The sequence below is a fragment of the Paroedura picta genome, chromosome 2 (assembly GCF_049243985.1).
Source record: "Paroedura picta isolate Pp20150507F chromosome 2, Ppicta_v3.0, whole genome shotgun sequence".
In the NCBI taxonomy this organism is placed as follows: domain Eukaryota; kingdom Metazoa; phylum Chordata; class Lepidosauria; order Squamata; family Gekkonidae; genus Paroedura; species Paroedura picta.
Genome location: NC_135370.1, coordinates 92,576,640 through 92,595,000, shown reverse-complemented (window position 1 = coordinate 92,595,000; position 18,361 = coordinate 92,576,640). Strand labels below are relative to the sequence as shown.

Below are 18,361 nucleotides of genomic sequence, written 5' to 3'. Positions count from 1 at the left end.
GGCTCGGTGCTCGGCCCGGTACTTTTTAACATATTTATTAATGATCTAAATGAGGGGGTGGAGGGACTACTCATCAAGTTTGCAGATGACACCAAATTGGGAGGACTGGCAAATACTCCGGAAAATAGAGACAGAGTTCAACGAGATCTGAACACAATGGAAAAATGGGCAAATGAGAACATGATGCAATTTAATAAAGATAAGTGTAAAGTTCTGCATCTGGGTCAGAAAAATGAAAAGCATGCCTACTGGATGGGGAATACGCTTCTAGCTAACACTGTGTGTGAACGAGACCTTAGGGTACTTGTGGATTGTAAACTAAACATGAGCAGGCAGTGTGATGCAGCGGTAAACAAGGCAAATGGCATTTTGGGCTGTATCAACAGGGGCATCACACCAAAATCACAAGATGTCATAGTCCCATTGAATACGGCACTGGTCAAACCACACCTGGAGTACTGTATGCAGTTCTGGAGGCCTCACTTCAAGAAGGACGTAGATAAAATTGAAAGGGTACAGAGGAGAGCGACGAGTATGATCTGGGGCCAAGGGACCAAGCCCTATGAAGATAGGTTGAGGGACTTGTTCAGCCTGGAGAAAAGGAGGTTGAGAGAGGACATGATAGCCCTCTTTAAGTATCTGAAAGGTTGTCATTTGGAGGAGGGCAGGATGCTGTTCCCGTTGGCTGCAGAGGAGGTTGGATACATACTTTTCTTGGATGCTTTAGGATGCTTAGGAGTGATCCTGCATTGAGCAGGGGGTTGGACTAGATGGCCTGTATGGCCCCTTCCAATTCTATGAATCTATGATTTTTCTTTAAGAGTGGACCAGCTAATCAATGGAAGTTCAGAGCAATCTATGGAGAGAGAGCGAGAGAGAGTGAGCGAGAGCGAGAGACCATCCCAGGAAAACAAGCACATTTAGAAGCTCTCCAACCACAGCAGCAGTAATAGTAGACATGGTTGTGGGTGCCTAGCTTCTCCTTTGCCATCCCAGAGAAGACTAGAATGTCTGCGTTTCTGCAGATTACAATAATGCTCAGTCTACTGAAAATACTTGCTTAAGGAAAGTTATCTCCAACTTTTCATCTCAACTTTAGGTCAAAGTATATATGTATCAATCCCTTAATATTCTGCACGCATAGATGGTTACAATAGAATCACTGCTGCAAAAACTTTAACAATAAATTTATTGGGAAGGCTACTCTAAAAAAGCAAAATGATTAGAACAGAGGTTCTCAACCATTTTGAGCAAGCAGGCAGGTACCTTTATTATTCTGACTCAGGATGTAGTGGGGTCACAATCACAAAATGGCTGCCACAAGAGGCGGAGCCGATCACAAACCATCAGGGAGAAAAAGCTGAGAGACGACTGAAGATGGCGCCATAAAAAAGCTGGACTTCTGTTCAGCTCTTAAGCCATGCCGAGGGTCAGGAGCTTCTGCACCTGGCTGACCTGAGCAGATACGCAAATCTGCTCACCGGTCGCCCCAGGAACCGGGAACGGCATCCTGAGGGTCCTACAGATCCGTGGGGAGATAGGAGGACCGAACTCCCCGGATTAATAGCGGCCTGTGCTCAAGGTCACGATGGCGTCTTTGTCGCAAACAACTTTACAAGCTTGAAACGACCAGCTGACCTTACATTCTTCCCAGACCATCATTTACCAGATCGACAGGAGCAGAAGCTGACAGAAGCTGGAATCTGCAACAGTAAGAATTGAAAGCTTTCTGGCTTTTCTCTCTCTTCTCCCACAAGCTCTTCCCTCCCCCCCCTCAACCAATTCACAAGCGAATTCCTTCTTTCGCTGAGTGAGAAACTCCCAGCTAATTATACCCATTAACCAAACAAAGAGAGTGCTTTGAAGATTTATTGGTGAAAGTTCAGTGGGGGAATTTGACTTGATACGGAGATCGACAAACTGATAATTTGGGATCGCTCGTGCTCCCGCGAGACCTCACGAGACTTTCTGTTTATAGTTTGTGACTGCCTAGAACTATGGAAGAATTAACTAAGGCACAGCTTTTCCATTTGTTATGCAAAGGAAACTCAAAGATACTGAAAGCAGTCAATAAGCTGGAAAAGGAAATTCGTGGGACTAAGGGGGAGCTTTTGGATGGAGCCCATGGTCCGGAGAGACCAGCTGATGACGTAGCTCAGCTAACAATAAATCAAGTGAAACTTCAATGTCTGGAAGTTAATCAACTGGAGGGAGAGAGTGCCAGAGATGTAAAAACCCAAAGTACCTTTGAAGAACCTGGGAAAACAGATTCAAGGAAGGAAAGTACTGAAAACCTGGAAGTCTATTCAGAGCAGGAAATGATTTGGATCAGCAAAATAAAAAGAGTCTATTCAAAAGCGACAGCAACTAGGAAGCTATCAGGAGATATTCCTGTGCGACCAGAGGAAGAGATCCAGATTGACAAAGGATTCAGAGCCTCCTCAAAGGCGACTACAAGCAAGAATCAAGTAAGAGATTTCTTTGGCCCTGACAGAAGGACAATCAGAAACACTCTACTATGGAAAAAAACACAATTTCATTTTCTGCGACCACCTGAAAGATGAGCTGAACAATGAAGTATTCTCCTGGCTTCCTGTGGGAAAAATAGCAGCAGTAACTTTTAGGACAGGTCCAATATATGAAGGGAACTGACTTTATATCATCTAAGACAATAATAGAATATATCCTTATAATAGATTATACCCTCCTATGTATCAACAACTACTTTGTTAAGAAAGATGGTAATAACTCCTAGATCAGGATTAATATGCGATGGGAATTGAATATGTATGTCAATATGTATGCTAAAAGAGGATGACAAACCATATTTCATAGGCATTAACAAGACGGCAGTAGTAATTCTTGGGTCAGGGCCAATTTATGAAGGAGACTGACCTAATATCATTTAAGATAATAACAGAATGTATTCTTATAACAGATCATACTCTCATATGTATTAACAATCACTTGGCTAAGAAAAATTGTAAAAACTTCTAGATTAGGAATAATATGTGATGGGAACTAAATATCTATGTTAAAAGAGATGGCAAACCATATCAGCTGGTCGCTTTTTCTTCACAATTTCTCTGTAAATGCTTTATATAATAATAAACAATAAAATTATAAAAAAAACATCAGGGAGTTAAATTATGCATAATATTTCCTACAGGACTTTAAAAACAAACATACTGTAATATTTTCTTGCTTACATATAGCTTATCTTGTGCCACGCAGTGCCGTGGTGGCAGCTGCAGCTATATATATGTTTTTGCATTTGCACAACCAATCATACTTTCAAAAGACCCTGCTCATGTTCTACAAATACCTGGTGGGCACCAGAGAAAGTGTGTTGGTGGGTACCATGGTGCTCATGGACTCCACACTGAGGATCCCTATATTAGAATATCTGGAAGAATTTTCATTGTCTCTGTTTACATATAAATAAATAATCACATAATACATTTTTTTAGAGTCAAGGAGTTTTTAATTACAAATAGATAAAACTTATTTTATTGAATGTGAATATCTCCACTAAGATTAGCTTAATTCTATTTCTGCTGCAGAAGGGAATGTGTATCTATGGATGCACACAGCTCTCGGAACAGACCCTCCCACTCACCCTTCACTGTAAGGATCACATACGAAGACCCAGTCTTTTTGGTGCACATATGGGTAGAATCAGTTTGCACAAAAGGCAAAGACTGCCCTCAGAAAAGGTGAAGGCAAATAAAAACAAAATGCTATCGTTTTCTTTATAACAGAGAAGCCATGGCAAGGGCTTCAGAGGAACGGAAAAGAGGCTGAGAATTTCACAGGTGACAGAGGGTGAGGTTTGGGGAGGGATATCAGCTGTGTGAAGTTTGATGTTTCACTACATTTCTTGGAAGTGACCAAAATAGCCAATTTTCAGATGTTTTAGGTAAAGCAATCATGATATTATTTAGCCTTACTTTCAGCTGGGTAATGGGCTTGCTTTATCTAATGAAGTTGCTGGCTCAAGTGGTAAGGATGCTCTCCCAGTATTCTGAGCATATGTACTCACCCATAGCATTATCCTACAAATGTATACATCTTATATGTAATCAAAATCCACGTTAAATTGTGGAATATTTCTATTCTTACAATCTGACTACCTTTTTCCTTTTCTTCACAATGAAGTAGTCAACCAAAATTGTATAATCTCTCAACTTTAGTAAGGCCTATGGGCCACATAAAATTATATCAAATGATTGTTCCTACCAATAGGCTGCATCTGCACATTAGAGAAAAAAGTTTAAAATGTTATTCTACTTTTAAGACAGGAAGCAACAGGTGATATGATATAATGGCTAAAGATGTGAATAATGAGCTAGGAAATCCACAACTCACCTCTCTCATAGCAAAATGCTATCTTTTTGCTTTAGTCCCCTCTGCCCCTCATTATGTATACATTACTGATAATGTATGTGAACATTCATAAGAGACTGTATAAATATTATAATTAAATTTACTATTTGTCCCAACTCCCATCATAGTAATGCAAGAAGCTTACCACTTGGCAATACATATCATTTACTGATTCCCACCCACCCACACACAATATAGCACTCTTTCCCTTTAAAACTATACTTGACATATTTTGTAAATTCTAAACTTTCTGAGCAGCAAGAATTTAAGAGAGAGATTTGTATAAACCACTGTAAAATAATTACTATAACAACAAATACACAAGCAAGGGAACCTTTCTAAAAGCCAGAAGGCACAGAGAACAGAGGGAAAATGCTACAACTGTATCAAAAATTATATAATAAATAAATGTAAAAATTGCCTAAGCAGCAAAACTTCAAAAATTATTCATAATTAGCATGCTTCTGTATTTTTAAAAATAGAAATGGAATTGCCACCAGAAGTTTCCAACATATGAGAAAATGCACCAAGCACTAGTAGGCCAGCCATAATATTGCACACAGCCTCCACAAACACACATCTTGCAGAAAGCTGTGGGATACACACATACATAAATTATATATATATATATATGTATCATGAGACACCTGTGGAAGCTTAGCTGTTGAAACATTGACTGCTATTTGAGAAAGCAATGGGATGGTTACAGTTTAGTTATAAGCACTCTTACATTTATACTGGACAGTAACCCTTGTGCTGAGCTCTTTAACACTTTGTAAACCATGTTGATCAGGGGTCCATTATTTTTTATCTGTTTCAAACAAAAGTTTAATAAATACTTTGTTATAAACTAGAAGCGAATCATACTAGAAGCCAATGAACAGCAAAACAGGCAGGAAATGTATTCTGATAATATTATTTTAATAATGTAACTATGTAGAACTATACACTGTATTCCAAATGAGGCTTTACCATAGATCTATATATAGGCATTATAATATTGGCTGTTTTATTTTCAGTCCCTTTCCTAATAATCCCCATTTAAAATGAATGGCTTTCAAGATGTTATATACTTATCAGCAACAATATATTACAGCTATTTTGATTTTGTCTATACTGCAGAGAACATGGACTATACCATATGACAGGAATACCAGTTTCCCATTAGTAGTAAGAGATTTCCAACCCTCCTACTCTGTTTCCAATCCATGACCATTGGGAGAAAATTGATAAAAATGTGGGTTTTTACCATCGGTGGGGGTGGGGGTGCAGAATCCTAAATTCTTGCTGATCCTAGAATATCCCTCTCCCAATGTTATGATGTCACTTCTAGTTTTTGATGGATTTGGTGTCAAACTACTAGCACCAATCAGGTGCATCAAGTTTCATTATCGAAGGTACACATTAATTGTTGGTTGCAGGCTCTGGCAATTCTATTCCTAAGCATTCTCCCTAGTATGGATCTGGTCAATGCCTCTTCTCTTGGGAAAATGGAGAAAATATCATGAAACGAGCAAAAGTTTTCTTAAGTCAGTGGAAAGAATTATTCCAATTCCTACTTCTTGCTTCAGCCTCCACAATGCATCCTGTGCTGTCACTGAGGGTCCCTCAATGTTTGGAAGAGGCCTCTAATGGGAGACAAATGAGTTCTGCAGACTCATTTGGTTCAGAGCACAGTTGGATCCAACTAATTAAACCCAAACTTTTCTCCTCAGATATCTAAAGGTAACGGAAGTATTATCACTTGTTTTCACTATCATTAAATGAATTTATTTCTATTTTTGCATAAAGGTAAAGGTATCCCCTGTGCAGGCACCGAGTCATGTCTGACCTTTGGGGTGACGCCCTCCAGCATTTTCATGGCAGACTCAATACAAGGTGGCCTTGCCAGTACCTTCCTCAGTCATTACCATTTTTGCATACTGCATAATAATTAGTAGTATTTTAAATATCCATATTAATTTAAAGCTATGTTGTAGTAGGGCTTTTTTTTTCTAAAATGTGAATATTTTTTCTTTTGAACACTTTATCCTCAGGACAAAAGATATTCCAGATCTCATTATGATTATATGTCTAGAATGCTTTGGTAGTTAGGCATGTTGTAAGCCATAATGGGCAAACTGAGGGAAATTATGAGATAACTAGTTCTAAATCCAGTTTTGTTGAATAGCTGTACGAGCTCCCATATTTAGAGTAATATCATGACATTTTTACAATAAAAGGAGAAATTACAAGAGATTGCTTTGCTATGTTCAAGATGGCATATTCCCTCTGCCACCAGTACACAGAAAAAACATTTTCTATGATAATTCAAGGTGTGTCTATCTTACAACAAAGACAACAAAAACCGATGTTGTTGTTGTTGTTAGGTGCGAAGTCGTGTTCGACCCATCGCGACCCCATGGACAATGATCCTCCAGGCCTTCCTGTCCTCTACCATTCCCCGGAGTCTATTTAAGTTTGCACCTACTGCTTCAGTGACTCCGTCCAGCCACCTCATTCTCTGTCGTCCCCTTCTTTTGCCCTCAATCGCTCCCAGCATTAGGCTCTTCTTCAGGAAGTCCTTCCTTCTCATGAGGTGGCCAAAGTATTCAAGTTTCATCTTCAGGATCTGGCCTTCTAAGTAGCAGGCAGGGCTGATCTCCTCTAGGACTGACCGGTTTGTTCGCCTTGCAGTCCAAGGGACTCGCAAGAGTCTTCTCCAGCACCAGAGTTCAAAAGTCTCAATTCTTTGACGCTTGGCCTTCCTTATGGTCCAACTTTCACAGCCATACATTGCAACTGGGAAGACCATAGCCTTGACTAAGTGCACTTTTGTTGGCAGGGTGATGTCTCTGCTTTTTAGAATGCTGTCTAGATTTGCCATAGCTTTCCTCCCCAGGAGCAAGCGTCTTTTAATTTCTTTGCTGCAGTCCCCATCTGCAGTGATCTTGGAGCCCAGGAAAATAAAATCTGTCACTATCTCCATTTCTTCCCCATCTATTTGCCAGAAATTGAGAGGGCCGGATGCCATGATCTTAGTTTTCTTGATGTTGAGTTTCAAGCCAACTTTTGCACTCTCCTCCTTCACCCGCATCAACAGGCTCTTTAGTTCCTCTTTACTTTCTGCCATTAGAGTGGTATCATCCGCATATCTGAGGATGTTGATATTTCTCCCTGCAATCTTGATCCCAATTTGTGACTTATCTAACCCCACCTTTCTCATGATGTGCTCCGCATACAAGTTAAATAGGCAAGGCGACAGTATATAGCCTTGCCGAACTCCTTTCTCAATTTTAAACCAGTCAGTGATTCCATGCTCAATTCTCACTGTTGCAGTTCTCACAAGATGCTCTGGTATTCCCATCGTTCCCGGCCCTAGGGAAGCATGCCTGGCCTCGACCAGGGCCAGGGCCTTTTCGGTCCTGGCCCCGACCTGGTGGAATGAGCTCCCGGGAGAGCTGCGGGCCCTGCGGGATCTTTCAACGTTCCGCAGGGCCTGCAAGACGGAGCTCTTCCGCCAGGTTTATGGTTGAGGCCGGGGCTGATAATAGATCTATGCCCCCCCGGGGACTCGGGTTCTGGACCCGAAGCAAAACATCATCAGGACCTCCTCTCCACCCGCTAGTAATGGGAGGGAGGGGGGGGGAAGTTGAGCTGCCGTTCTTGCCATGCCGGTAATATTGGCAATGTTATTATTATTTTTATGGGGTTTTAATGGGGATTTGTAATATTGTTACCCGCCACGAGCCGCAAGGGAGTGACGGGATAGAAATCTAATAATAATAATAATAATAATAATAATAATAATAATAATAATAATAATAATCTCTTTAAGAACTTGCCACAATTTGTTGTGCTCCACACAATCAAAGGCTTTAGCATAGTCAATGAAGCAGAAGTAGAACTCCCTAACTTTCTCCATGATCCAGCGTATGTTGGCAATTTGATCTCTAGTTCCTCTGCCTCTTTGAAATCCTGCCTGTACTTCTGGAAGTTCTCGGTCCACATATTGCTGGAGCCTAGCTTGTAGGATTTTGAGCATAACTTTGCTAGCATGAGAAATGAGTGCAATGGTGCGGTAGTTTGAACATTCTTTGGCATTGCCCTTCTTTGGGATTGGAATGTAAACTGACCTTTTCCAATCCTGTAGCCATTGCTGAGTTCTCCAAATTTGCTGGCACATTGAGTGTTGCACTTTTACTGCATCGTCTTTTAAGATTTTGAATAGTTCAACTGGAATGCTGTCACCACCACTAGCTTTATTGTTGCTCAATTCTTTGACGCTCGGCCTTCCTTATGTTCCAACTTTCACAGCCATACATTGCAACTGGGAACACCATAGCCTTGACTAGCTTTAAGACTCTCTGCTTACAGTTTCAAAAGGTACCCCTAGTCTGTAATTGACCAATAAGCAGAGACTGCAGCACAATGTCGGTGGGGAAGCATGGCCTCAGGGTAGAGGGAAAAAAGCCGATAAAGGATTTACATTTGCTCAAAGAAGACTGTGAGATCGGCATGTATTTCTCAGATACAATGGAGGAAATCTGCTCTCAGTTACCCCAGGCGGAAGTGAACTGACTCTGTGGTTGAGCCTAAAAGTGGGGAATACCTTACAGCTTTTTAAAACAAGTGAAATGCACCCAAGTGGAATGCAGCATGAGGTACAGTTTTTAAAAAACAAGCTGAATGAATGTCAAAACCTCCAGAAACGCCAGTGTATAATCAACCCAGGACAATCAAAATTCTGTCTATCAAGAACATGGAATGTTAATTACCTTTAATCTTGACCTCCCCCTCACACACACCCCTACTATTGCTGAAATTGCCAGTGTTATAATTATTTTGGAAAGAAAATATTATAAAGATATGCAGTTGTGCTACTTCTTTACTGGAAATGTAAGCAAGGTCTGAGGAGAAAAACACTAGTTTGATTACTGGTAGGTAAGAATACTCAATTTTAGCTAATATAAAGTATGTTATCTTTTATTCAGGACAGATTATATGTCTCATAGCTGCACGTAACCTTATCCAACATTTTTTAATGCAGCCATGTAAACAGCACAGTACATGAGAGAGAAATTTGTTAAAGTTTTATCTTTCTTTTTTTGGATAAAAATCTTCCCTATCTTCCCAGATAGCCATCTGTTTCACCCCAAAGGAAAAGGTGGCGGTGCTATTAAATTAATTAGAAGGTACAGGGTAATGTCTCCTCACAAACATTACACTAGTCTTCCATTGCAAATTTCAACCTCCATCGTTTGTTTGATTGTTTTAATGCTGGAAAGAAATATGGAAAAAGCACAGAAAAACGTGAACAGTAATCTACAACAAAATTGTAGTAAGAAACAAATATTATGGATTCTAAAAAAAACTAAAATTTACATATTGCATAGGGCAGCAGTGTAAAACAATGTAAGCTAAAGCTGGACATCTCTAGAACGTTTTACCTTTAGATCCAGATATTCCAGGTCTTTCTTTAGCTGGATGTAGGTATCATCGGCCTGCATATGAAAGTACACACAAAAATGATGGCATACTGCATCATGACATTGTAATTAACAGGCAAATGCTACTGGACTCCTTTGAATCAGAATTAAGTTGATAAAGTAGCCATCTAGGAAAGAACTGGGTTTTCTTAGCATCCCATGTATAGCTAAATGAGAAATGAATAAACTTCTACCTATTATATTTTTCTTTCACCCTTTCTCACAGGAGCTCAGGGTAGGGTAAAAAGTCTCCACTCCTCTATTCTAACCTCTCAACAACTTATGAGGTAGAGTTAGGCTGAGAAACTGTATGACTGGCCCAAGCTCAAGAATAAGCTGACATTGGAACTCTGGCTTCCCAGTCCTAGTACAACACCCTATCACTATACCACACTGGCTCACAAAGTGCCTTATTGTTTTAGTTTTAGTTAATTTGCTTGACAATTAATAAACCACTTTAAAGGTAGCTATTATTTTCAACTCTATGAGGCAGATATATCAAACTAATGCAAGAATATTGTTTTCAATTTTAAAATAAATCTCCTTCCATAGAATGCAGTACCAGTCATGCAGCTAAACTATTTAGGTACCGCTTCCACCTATCTATTCCACATACAGTATTTGCTGTCGTATAAGACTAATTTCCCCGAAAAACATGCCTCCAAGTGGGGGGGTTGTCCTATACGCCGGGTGCACTTCAGCTGAGATAGACTTAGCTGCCCATAGTGGCCCGTAGTACTGTAATGTAATGTAACAAACTCTATATTTTGAGTGGAAATGTTGGGGGGTCATCTTATACGCCCAGTCATCTTATACGCCGGCAAATACGGTAATATATTTCTGGTAAGGGCTTGGAGGAAGAGTGTGTCTCGTGGCTTATGTCCTGCTCCTGAGTGCCTCCTCCTCCAACCAGCTTGCCTGTCTGTCCAGCAGCCAGCCAATCACCTTCTGTCCCCCATCCCTGACCACCTCCTCCTTCTTCAAATTCCCCCGAAGGCTCGGAAGCTGCAGATCCCTGCTGCATGAGAGTTGCCCTACCAGTGAGTTCCCTAACAGCTGCCTGCAGCCTTTCCAGGTCCTGGGGGAGGGGGAGACTGTCCATAATCTAGTGCCTGTTGTATTCCTGAATGCAACGGGCTTGGCCCCTAGTCTAAGTTTTATGTATCTGTTAGAGTCCTTGGCTCTAATAGGTTTCTAGGAGTATCTAGATTTGCCATGGTTAGCAAATGTTTTTCATCATTAGTTTGTGCTGCAAACTATGACTATGATGAATTAAAACAAGTGACACAGTGCCTTTCACAATACTGGTACCCTTCACAATTTGCTAAAATAGTTTAAAGACAGAAACAGCATGATAAAGCAAGCCTCTTCCACAATTAAGACATTTACTTTTTCAGCCACAGTTAATAAATCTGCAAGCTTGATTTTGAACAATTTTCATTAAGGCAGTGACATTCACAAAAATAAACACCGAAGCAAAATAATATCCAAAAAGCAATTAATTCACTTGCAGCAGCCCCCCGTAGCTTAAAATGCTTATAACCTCCAGCACATGCTAGAGCAATAACCATGAATGATCCAGGGACTGAAAAAATACTGAAGAATGGGTAAGAATGCACAGACTCAAGCATGGTACCAGTGAAGCACTTGCGGAGTTACAGAACATCATATACAGCACAGATGAGCCAACAAGCAGCTGACCTGATAGGTAGAATTAGTTGGCAAGTGCTGCAGTAATTGGGCGATTGTGCAATTTCGTATACTAGCCAACTTAGCCTGATGTCTCCTTAATCGAATGAGAAGCAATGTTAGCTCTTCAGGCTGCAGGTATTTGGACACATTGTAAAGAGGAAATTAGCAGTTTTCAGGGAGAGTCACTGTAGCTATATTATTTAACTACGGTGCCCAGAAAATGTTTATTTAACACAATTAAGCAACTATTTCATAGAATTGTCTGAATGGAATACTGTACTTTAATGTCAGAACACATAAACATCAAAGCAGGGTCAACTTGTCTTCTGACTACAGCAAACAGTTGAGCTCATAATGGCTTCAGTAGAAACTGAAGGTTCAAGTTACTTGACTCTGTAAGCAACACATGAAAAATCAATACCGACTCATTTGGATTCAGACATCATTAGAACCTACTAGTGGTACAGAAGAGAAAAGAAACAGAAATTCTTATACTTACCGATTTCCCATGCAAACTTGGAGCACTTACAGTATGGGTCATATATCCCATTGTAGGCATGGATCGTCTGTCTATGTGTGCTGAATTCTGTTCAAATTGAAAACCGACATTAAAAGTTACTTTTCTTTTCTTTTTACATTTTCTTTTTAAATGCTCCATGCTCACAGTCCCTAAACATTGTACTCATCCAAGGTTTCTGTCAATTTTCATACTAAGATTTTCACACACAGATTCATACATCTTACAGCTGGATCTTCCTGTGCAAAACAGGAAAATGTGTGCAAAATAGGCCATTACATTTTCATCCTACTCTTCTTTCGTGGTGCTCAAAGTGGCATATATGGGCCTCTGCCAATTATATCATGTGTAATGTAGATCAAGTTAAAAGTCAGTGATCTGTCCAAGATCCAGTGAGCGTCCTTGCTGAGTACATCTTAACCCAAATCTCCACAGTCCTTAGCTCTAATAGGTTTCTAGAACAGTATCTAGATTTGCCTGCTGCTATGATAATGACAAAGAAATCTCTGGAATCTTGAAATCAATACTATCATGGGTTACTGTTTAAAATTATTGTTGACTGTTTTGAAACCTTATGGAGGTGGGATAAGGGAATTAAAAGGAATAAATATATGTGGGCAGACAGTGAATGAACTCATTCTCACTCAGCTTGTCTGCCTTATGAAGTAATTATGCACTACCATTCTTCACTCAGCTGGCAGAAAATATAGCATTTAAGTGTTTTACTTCCTTATCACAGGCTACAAGGATAATGGAGCTACACCGCTGCACTAGGTAACTAGTTCAGGTAAGCTAAACTTACAACATGCCATGTACCAAACAGCATATAAATTGTTTTTGAAATTTCAGCTGTCATCTAATGAGAGAACACTGTTGAAGTAACCAACTACTGCATGACCTAGTTCCATTGGCTTGTATCCAACCATTCATGCACAGAAAGTACAAGAGTTTTCCTGCCTTCCTCTCCTTTCCTGCAGTCCCTTTTAATGCCCTGGTTCAGAGCCACTGTGGTGCAGTAGTTAAGAGTCACACGCTCCGATCTCTCGTTTAAAACCCCACCTCTGGCATGAAGTTCACTGGGTGAAATTTGACCAGTCACATACTTCCAGTCTCATCAACCTGATAGGGTTACTGTGAGGATAAAATGGGGAAAGACAGAACCATGTATGCTAACTATTCCTGACAGTTAGAGCGGTTTCTCAGTGGAACAGGCTTCCTCGGGAGGTGGTGGGTTCTCCTTCTTTGGAAATTTTTAAACAGAAGCTGGATAGCCATCAGACAGAGGGGCTGATCCTGTGAAGGCTTAAGGGGGTGGCAGGTTACAGTGGATGAGCGATAGGGTTGTGAGTGTCCTTTTGGACTAGATGACCCATGAGGTCCCTTCCAACTCTATTATTCTATGATTCTATAATATGATTTGAGTTTCATGGCAGAATGAAGATAGAAAGCTGAGTCTCAGAACTTCCGTTGAGGAACAGATAAACATGTTGGATACTGGAATGATGAAGGTGAATGGGGTGAAAGTGCTTACTCCTTTCAGACCAACTGCACTTTTGAAAGAGGAACAATCTGACCCTTTTGTTCCTCTTCACTCCAGCCCCCCAACCATACAGCTGTTTCTTTGCATTGGTCCCAGGACCCTGAGAATGATCTGTCCGGGAAAAATTCCATTCACAGGCTGGATAGCAGCCATTAAAATAAGCTGATTAGTAAACTAGGAAATACGCAAGTACAATTCACTCACCTTTATTGTATGATTTCGAACCTTCCTTGGAGATCCCGCAAAAGGAACATCTATCATTTGTCTCCCATCAGAAGGCTTGACAGTAACTCTTTCTGCAGGAGTGTGCGGCCTCCTGGGTAGAAAGGTTTTAGGGGGTCCTGGTGGAGGTATATCAGAAGGAGATGGAGGGACAGAAACGGAACGTGGAATATCTAGTGAACTTCTTCCTTTACCATGGTCTGTAAAGTCTGGAGAACCTACATAAATAGGGGCAGTTGGACTGCCATGTTTAAATTGTTGCCTCTGTTGCCACTCATATAGTTGCCATACAGTACCATCTTTATTAGCTCTTCTCTCATCATGAGACATCTTCAGATGGCTAACTCGGTCTTGGGCATACTTGTAATCACTTGGCAAATTGCGATTTGGGGGAGGTGAATTTCCTGAAGGCTGCCTGGTATTCTTTGGCAAAGTGTGATAATTTTCAGGAAAAGAGACAGAATGGCTGGGAACTTGGCGAATCTGATCAGATGCAAGACTGTGAGATTTAAAAAAGTTTATTAGAAAGTAAATTAACATATTATTATTAAACTCAAACACTCAAGAAAATCAAACAATTGCAGCATCTTACTAGCTACAATAATGCTTAGGACAGTAGACAAATCTTTTTTAAAGGGCTGAAAATAATTTGAGAGAGAGATTTCCTTTCCTGACAGGTACATTCATCCTAATTTCATAGTGAGCAGGTTTTATATAGTTTCAAAAACCTTAGAAACCTGTTTACCAGGGACTATGGTCACACCAACGAAATGTGTGTGTGTGGCTCACAGGAGTCAATGATTCTGTTACAGTTGCAATATGGTGTTAATCTTTACGTATTAGTTGTAGTGGAGTGCTTCGAAGTTCTGGTTTGTCACTCATGCTCTTCAGTATTTATATGAAACTAGATATTAAGCCTGCTGTGCCCAAAATACAGCGGGCCCTAGCATGATGGGTGGGTGGAGGGATGGGGCGAAGGAAGGAGGAAAAGGAGAAAGAGAGACAGAAAGACATAAAGAAAGGGAGGAAGATAGAGACAGAAGAAGAGGGAGAGAAACAGGTAGCCAGAAAGAGGCAGATGGAAGAGAGGGAGGAAGGGAGAAAGGGAAAAACAAAGGGAATGCTGGGAGGAGAGGGAAGGATAAAGGGAATGCTGGGAGGAAGGGAGGAACAGAGTAAGGTAGGTGGCCTTGGGCCTTCTGCTGGGCCTGGGGGCAGGCTCGGCTGCCGCAGGGCCTGGCAGAAGGCTCAGGATGGGGCGGTGGGCTCTGCGGCCTACTGCCGGGCCCGGGAGCAGTCTTGGCTGCCCCAGGGCCTGGCAGAAGGCTCGGGACAGCGGGAGTGGGCTTTGTGGCCTTCTGCCGGACCCAAGGGCAGGTGAGCCTACCCCAGGGCCCGGCAGAAGGCTCCCTGGGCGAGGGGAAGCCGGGCGGAGGACTTACCGCTCAGGAAGGCTTCTTCCTCTGAGCGGCGACTCTCCGGCAGTGCCAGGCGAGGCTGGGCCAACCAGCTTTGCGCGGCTCCCCATTGGCTGCTTGGCCCCAGAGTGACACTCGCTTCGCGGCTCCTGATTGGGCCCTCCGAGTTTTTATCATGGACAGGGCCCACCCTAACGCCTCCCCACTTGCCCTTACTCCTTTATTCCTCCCACTCCTCTGGAGCGGGGGAGGTTTAAAGATTGTCTGGAACTTTGGGGTTGGATGTCATCAATAAATTACACCTAGGTTTATATTTAGATATCTTTGACTCCAGATGCATCTTTCTTAATTCTGAACTAATGCTTTGACGACATAATCATGTGGCTAAGACACATGAAATGCAATCCAGACAAGATAGTCCAAAGGTACATCAAATCAAGTATTTTGTGCATACAGTAGCAAACCAGCTTCCACGTAAGTCTATAAACAGGATGACTGCAACAGCACCCTCCTGCTCCTGCTCTCCAGCAACTGATATCCCCATATAATCCTATGCACCAGTTATAGTCCTCTAGTTGGCTGTTCTTAGGTGTATCCATTCTTAATGTTGTCTGACTGGCATCTATTGCAGCCCAGTCCCTCTTTAACTATGGCTGTCACCTAAGGTTTCCTGAGGAGGTGCCACCTTTAGAATGTTTAAAAATAAATATAAGTAAAGCTGCTAGGATCGGTTAGGAGGACCACTTGCCCCCTTGATCCCTGCCCATCTTGGCTCCTCAAAGGGGGTGGCCAGGGGATAGGAGGCCAGCTCAGGAACATTATCAATCTCTCCCTATCTACTGGCGAGTTCCCTGAGCAGCTGAAGTGGGTGGACCTCTCCTTAAAACACCATTTGCTGGACTTGCAGGACCTGGCTAGCTACCACCCGGTTTCACATTTAGCATTTCTGAGTAAGGTAGTTGAAAGGGCCGTGGCGGACCAGCTCCTGGCACTCTTGTAAAAGACTTCGGAGCCCGATCCATATCAGTCTGGCTTTCGTCCTGCAACGGGGTAGAGACAGTGTTGGTCGCCTTGTTGGATGGTATCTGTTGCCAGATGGATAGAGGCGGTTCGGCCGTGCCAGTTCTGTTAGACCTGTCAGCTGTGTTTGTCTTAGTCGACCATGAACTGCTGGCACACCGCCTCACCCAGACGGGGATATGGGGCACAGCTTTGAGCTGGATACGCTCCTTCCTCCATAACCGAACCCAGAGGGTAGTGGTGGAGGATGAGTTCTCATGCTCCTATAGACTCCCTTGTGGGCTTCCTCAGGGAGTGGTCCTCTCCCCCACATTATTTAACATCTTTATGCACCCTCTGGCCCAGATGGTACTCAGATTCGGGCTGGGTTGTCATCAATATGCAGATGACACCCAGCTCTATTTCCTCATGGATGGCCACCTGGACTGCCCACCGGAACCATTCACCAGATGGAGGCTCAGGTCAAGAAGGTAGCCGGCCAGGCATTGTACCATCCTTGCCAAGCTCAGGTACTAGCACTCTACCTGTCCCCTGAGCACCCGGCCATGGTGATCCATGCGACGGTGACCTCCAGAATAGATTTCTGTAACTCGCTCTATATGGGGCTGCCCTTGTCCTTGATCCGGAGACTCCAGCTGGTACAAAATGCAGCTGCTAGGCTCCTCACAGGAACACCATGGACGGCCCATATCCAGCCTGTGCTGAGGCAGCTGCATTAGTTGCCAATTGTTGTCCGGATCCGGTTCAAGGTTTTGGTATTAACTTTCAAGGCATTATGTAGGTTGCGACCCACATACCTGAAGGACCACCTATCACCCTATGCCCCCCACAGTGCCTTATGCTCTGTGGGTGATAACTTACTGGTTGTTCCCAGCCCCTAAGAAGCACGCCTGGCCTCAACCAGGGCCAGGACCTTTTCAGTTCTTGCCCCAACCTGGTGGAATGAGCTCCCAGGTGAGCTGCGGGTCCTGCAGGACATTCCAGCATTCCACAGGGCCTGCAAAACGGAGCTCTTCTGGCAGGTCTATGGTTTAGTCCAGAGCAGTGGGGGGGAAGATCGATGGGCCCCCCTGGTGTCTAGCGACAACTATGGGTATCTTATCTCTTCTGCCTCCTCCCTCAGGAGGTAGTGTAGGAGTTGGGGATGGGGGGGGGGTTTCTCTACCATTTTCCTAGGTTGTCGGTTATTGTATCAGTATTTCTTGTCTGTTTTAATGGGAGTTTTAACTGGACACCTATAACACACCACAAGCTTGCTTGCTTGGAAGTGGCGGGTAACAAATTTAACAACAACAACAACAACAACAATAATATAAAGTAAATAAATAAGATTGCTTTAGTTGCGTGAGTTTTTAATGGGTTTAAGCTTCAGGGGTGTTAATGGGTTTTATTGTATAATGCAGTGGTCCCCAACCTGTGGGCCGCGTCCCGGTGCCGGTCCGCGAAGGCCATGGCGCCGGGCCGCGGCTCCCTCTCCCCGTCCCCCCCGCAGTAAAAAACTTCCCAGGCCGCAAGCTTGCGGCCCGGGAAGCTTCTTACTGCGGGAGGGCGGGGAGAGGGAATCAGGGCAGGGCCGTGCCCCGTGCGGGCGCGGCCCGATGCGCGGGCGCGGCCCGATGCGCGGGCGCGGCCCGATGCGCGGGCGCGGCCCGATGCGCGGGCGCGGCCCGATGCGCGGGCGCGGCCCGATGCGCGGGCGCGGCCCGATGCGCGGGCGCGGCCCGATGCGCGGGCGCGGCCCGATGCGCGGGCGCGGCCCGATGCGCGGCCGTGGCCCGCGCGGGCGCGGCCCAATGCCCTGCCGGTCCCCAGCCTCAGAAAGGTTGGGGACCACTGGTATAATGTACGATTTTAAATTGGTATTGTATGTGAACTTAAACCTCAGAAGATAGGCAGGATATAAATGTTTTCATTCACTGATAAAAAAAAAAACTTTTGAAAATGGCTGCTTGACTTCAGTCTGAGGTCCTAAAGCATATTTTTTTCTTTACTTTTCTCAACAATATGTGGCCACTAGGTGGTATAATCACTCAACAAGAGTGATTCCTTTATCAACGGTTCTATGTAGCTGTTTAGCCTGGAGAGAAGATGATGCAGA

At 43.1% G+C, this 18,361-nt stretch overlaps 1 protein-coding gene across 12 annotated transcripts in view; it reads right to left on the bottom strand.

The window, feature by feature from the left end:
* The window catches only part of PLEKHA7 (pleckstrin homology domain containing A7), a 182,503-nt gene that overhangs the window by 43,920 nt on the left and 120,222 nt on the right, over positions 1 to 18,361 (bottom strand). For all 12 annotated transcript variants that reach the window (XR_013228306.1, XM_077321642.1, XM_077321633.1 and 9 more), the window contains 3 exons: positions 13,808 to 14,324; positions 12,046 to 12,132; positions 9,816 to 9,869 (listed from right to left, as the gene is read on the bottom strand). Coding sequence is in view for 11 of the 12 variants with exons in the window: in XM_077321642.1 (XP_077177757.1) it covers positions 9,816 to 9,869; positions 12,046 to 12,132; positions 13,808 to 14,324 (658 nt within the window). In the remaining variant the exon portion in view is untranslated. The remainder of the gene's footprint in view (positions 1 to 9,815; positions 9,870 to 12,045; positions 12,133 to 13,807; positions 14,325 to 18,361) is intronic.